The sequence below is a fragment of the Elaeis guineensis genome, chromosome 2 (genome assembly GCF_000442705.2).
Source record: "Elaeis guineensis isolate ETL-2024a chromosome 2, EG11, whole genome shotgun sequence".
Taxonomy (NCBI): Eukaryota; Viridiplantae; Streptophyta; class Magnoliopsida; order Arecales; family Arecaceae; genus Elaeis; species Elaeis guineensis.
Genome location: NC_025994.2, coordinates 75671401 through 75676011, shown reverse-complemented (window position 1 = coordinate 75676011; position 4611 = coordinate 75671401). Strand labels below are relative to the sequence as shown.

The 4611-nt window shown below is 38.6% G+C and overlaps 1 protein-coding gene across 1 annotated transcript; it reads left to right on the top strand.

Annotated features, from left to right (window-relative positions):
• Positions 1 to 1162: 1162 nt before the first annotated feature.
• LOC105036086 (cytochrome P450 81Q32) lies at positions 1163 to 4015 on the top strand. Its single transcript, XM_010911826.4, has 2 exons — positions 1163 to 2148; positions 3226 to 4015. Exons 1-2 carry the CDS (start codon positions 1246 to 1248, stop codon positions 3838 to 3840), a joined length of 1518 nt encoding a protein of 505 aa, XP_010910128.1. The 5' UTR covers positions 1163 to 1245; the 3' UTR covers positions 3841 to 4015.
• The last annotated feature ends 596 nt before the right edge of the window (positions 4016 to 4611 follow it).

Below are 4611 nucleotides of genomic sequence, written 5' to 3'. Positions count from 1 at the left end.
AATTAATATTTAAAATATATTAATTTTTAATAAAAAAGTCTTATTTTTTTTATTTGGCCCCAAGCCTAAAGAATGTCAGGACCGGCCCTGCCTGGAAGTTAACAATCCCATGATCATTTGATTGGGAATCTGACTGATCAGATCCGGATCGGATACTTTTCAAGTTAGATCACCAGATTCTTAATCAAAGCATGCATCTACTATTTCCTTGTGTTTTACACGTAAACCATGCTAAACGTATATGTTTTTTGCTTTAATAAATGAGCTATCAAGGGGTCAAAAGTCACGATCACTAGACGATGCAAGCAGGCTACCTCAAGACATAAAAATGAGATCATCTTTCACGCAGGGATCTTAAAATCGTTGACTCGTCTCGTGTTAAAAGAGAAACTGTTTGCGTTAACCGCGCCAAAAATCAAAGCTGCGAGAGAGCGGAACTGTAGTTGGAATGGAAATCCAGAGTCGGGTCAAGCTTCGCATGGTTCTTCTGGAGCCAGCTTGTGATTGTGTGGTTCCAGATCAATGCTTGTGGTTCATAGCCACCCCGCCTCTTCGACTGCTCATCTTCTGGTAAACCGAGAACCAAAGAAAGAAGCCGACAAACTGTGCCGGTTACGTGGGCGCGTGACATCTCTCGGCCTCGAGGCCTTCAAGGTAGACCGCTTTAAATGCTCCCGTCACCCCTGGCGACACCTCGTGAGCACAACGAAATCATCTTAATTCCGTCATCAAAATTAATTTTAATTAAAAAAATAATAGTTTTTAAAAATATATATTAATTTCAAAGATATAAAAAATATAAAAAAATCATAAATTTTTCCTGTTATCCTGGAGCCAACCGATGAAACTCTTGAACCTAAGATAACTTTTAGAAAAATCAATAGGACACTAAATCTTACATCTTGAAATATGTGAATATTTTTTTAAAAAAATATTATAGATAATATAGCAAGACAAAATAGCTTCAATTTTTTAACATCAGATGAAATAATAAATTGCCCATTTTAATCACGCTGAGTTACTGTAGGTCTGCGTACGTGCTTACGTTTGCCGATAGAAGATAGCATAATTTTCATGTGACCGGACCAGCCCCTGGGAATTTTATCCCTTGCAAGCACACTGCTATAAATATAGGATCATGTCATCAGGTTCACCTACGCCTCAATCACAACAATCACATTTCTTTGTTTTCATACGAGAAAAATCGTTTATAATTCTAGTCCCGCTTAACCTTTGTTCATCTCCATGGGAACCCTGTCCTACATCTCCCTCACCCTTGTTCTCCTCCTCTTCATCAAATTTTTGTTGTTCTCCAAGAATCGGAAAACCCTCCCTCCAAGCCCTCCATCGCTTCCCTTCATAGGTCATCTCTATCTATTCAAGAATCCCCTCCATCGCGCCCTCGCTCGCGTTGCCGACCGTTATGGCTCCATCCTCTTCCTTCATTTTGGCTCCCGCCCAGTCCTCGTCGTCTCCTCTCTTTCTGTCGCCCATGAGTGCTTCACAATCAACGACATTACTTTCGCCAACCGCACCCACCTCCCTTCATCAAAATACATCAACAATAGTAACACTAATCTTGGTTCTTCTGACTACGGACCCTATTGGCGCAACCTCCGCCGCATCGCCACCATTGACGTCCTCTCCAACCACCGCCTTCTCTCCTCCTCCGATGTTCGGACTGCGGAGGTACGACTCCTGGCCCGCCAACTCTTCCAAAAGTGCAAGGCCGGAGCGGAGGGATTTGAGAAGGTGGAGTTGAAGTCAAAGCTTTTCGAGTTGGCGCTGAACGTGATAATGATGATGATTGCTGGGAAGAGGTACTACATCGATGAGGTGGAGGTTGTGGAGGAGGCGAGGCAGTTTAGGGAGACAGTGGAGGAAACCTTCATGGTGGGTGGTGCGACGAATCTACGGGATTTCTTGCCGGTGTTAAGGTGGTTCGATTACCAAATGAAGAAGAAGTTGGTGAGGTTGGAGAAGGGGAGGAGTGAGTTCATGCAGAGACTGATAGATGCCGAAAGAAAGGAGAGCAAGGAGGAAGGAGGAGAGAGGAACAAAAAAACAAATATGATTGCTCATCTGTTGTCGTTGCAAAAGACGGATCCTGAGAACTACACTGACGAGACAATAAAAGGGCTTATCACGGTAAGTAGACATGAGAAAAATCTATCTCTCTCTAGTTGTGTGTGTAGATGGCGATCTGTACGACCATCTTGCGGAGGTATTCTTTGTTTGTCAACTCGATAAAATTTGGAAGGAGATTGAAGTGGAGAATAAGATGAAAATTAGAAAAGAATATAGATTTAGAATTTTTTTTTTTTCTTAGTACATAAGGCCTTTTATATATGAGGCTATCATATCCTACAAAATTCATACATCAATACATAAATCATTACGACAACATGAGCCCAACTATATATGAGCCCATATATGAACCCAACATACAACTAAATCAAAATTTACATAATTTAAAAATTAAAAAAATAAACATTATATTTTAACAAGAGAAAAGAGATAAAATTTTTAAATAAATTTTTCGTATATATATCATTGCATATAGATTATTGGTTTATGTTCCTCCAAACCATTATTTGCATATATCCTTCATTTCTTAATGTTTTCTGAAATGCTGCTCCTCTCATTAGCATTTTTGCAGTCATTGTGAATAAGCAGTGAGTCTTTATGTCTATTACCCTCTACCTTATTATCCTTGAACAAGTTATATAAAAATATAGCTATCTATGGTACAATTTTAAGACTAAATATTTTCAAGTTTATTTATCCAAAAATGGTAATTTTCATTCTATGCTCAATATTTTTTTATTTACAGCTTTTGATTGTCAAAATTTTTATAGAACACGTATTGCTATAAAAGGAAGTAGATATACCTGTAAATAGTGATTGTTAAAAGATAAATATATAAAAAATCATATTTGGAGACATACAAGTAAAAGTTTTTTAAAATTTACAATAGATAAATGCATTCCCACCTCCATTTACTATATTGATTTTTTCTTCAAAAATGCTTAACTAAGTCTAATTGCATTTAGAAAAATGTATTATATGCAAGAAAGCTCTCTAAAGGGGACAATCTTAAGGGTCCAACCGAAGGTGGGAAGTGAGGGTTTACATAAGAGTTGCTTTATTTTGTTTGTCCATACTTGATTTCTCTGTCTCGATATGTAAAACTGTTTTGATGACTTATGGCATTTCTGCCTCCAGAGTTTATTACTAGCAGGAACAGATACTTCATCTAGTACTATTGAATGGGCAATGTCACTCCTACTCAACAATCCAGAGAAATTGCAGAAGGCTCAGACAGAGATTGATGAGCGTGTCGGAAATGAGCGCCTGCTAAAAGAATCGGATCTTTCTGATCTTCCATACCTCCAGTGTATCATCAGGGAAACACTTCGGATTTGCTCCCCTGCCCCACTCCTGGTGCCTCACGAATCAACAAATGACTGTGTCGTTGGGGGCTTCGATGTTCCACGTGGGACAATGCTATTGGTTAATGCATACTACATTCATAGGGACCCTAAGATATGGGAGGAACCTACAAAGTTCAAGCCTGAGAGATTTGAGGATGGCAAGGATGAAGGGAAGCTGATGATTCCATTTGGGATGGGAAGGAGGAGGTGTCCAGGGGAAGGCCTGGCGATGACAGAGGTTGGGCTGACACTTGGGACCTTGATCCAATGCTTTGACTGGAAGAGGATGGGAGAAGAACCGGTGGACATGACTGAAGGCTCGGGGCTGACCATGCCCAAGGCCGTTCCACTGGAAGCAATGTATCGTCCACGCCGTGCCATGGTTCATGTTCTTTCAGGACTTTGAGTCATTGGGATTTGCGTTTTTATGTGATTGGATCTGTAGCCCAGAAGACTGGATCTTCAATTTGTAGTCAAGTGATACGTATTTCGTCTTGTGTAGTAGATTTATTTTATGATTGATACTACCACTCCCTCGAGGCAGTGCCCGCACAGGAGACCTGTCGTGGGGATTTTTTTTTTTTTTTGATGTAATAAAGTTTATCTAAAACGCTTTTATGTACAATCTAAATCGTTTGCTTCTTTTGTTGGGGCAAAAGACGTAGAAGGCTAAATAAAGGTTTGTCTCTTTTATGATAAATATATTGCCATGTTCATTCATTTGATAGTTCCTATAAAGATGAAGAATATTGTAGATATGGTTGTTTGATCAGATCCCCGAGTCTTGGAGCTCTGATGCTAGACGACACAACAACAGTCCAGGTTAAAGCTACAGGCGATTCTTGAATCCCTTTTACAGCAATAATTACTTAAGTATATGCATGAATAATTTTTAAATCATTCACCGGCGAAGACTAAATAATTGCTTAAATGTACAGACGAATAATTTTCCAAAAAAAAAATTATTTTTCCAATTTTTTGGATAAGTATTGTAGTTTTTAAATGATGATATATATGATCAAATTACTAGAGGTAGAGGAACTTATTATCAACCAAGATCCAAAAATCCTTCTGATAAAACTATTCACAGCCTACAAAAAAATATTAGTTTATTAGGCTACTTCTTTAATCTTACTTATTATTTTAAAATCTCAAAATTGTGACACCTTTCTAAAAC

Coding starts and splice junctions, on each gene's coding strand:
- LOC105036086 (XM_010911826.4), top strand. CDS start 1,246: ATGGGAACCCTGTCCTACATCTCCCTCACCCTTGTTCTCCTCCTCTTC. Junction 2,149..3,225: donor CAATAAAAGGGCTTATCACG/GTAAGTAGACAT, acceptor TTCTGCCTCCAG/AGTTTATTACTAGCAGGAAC.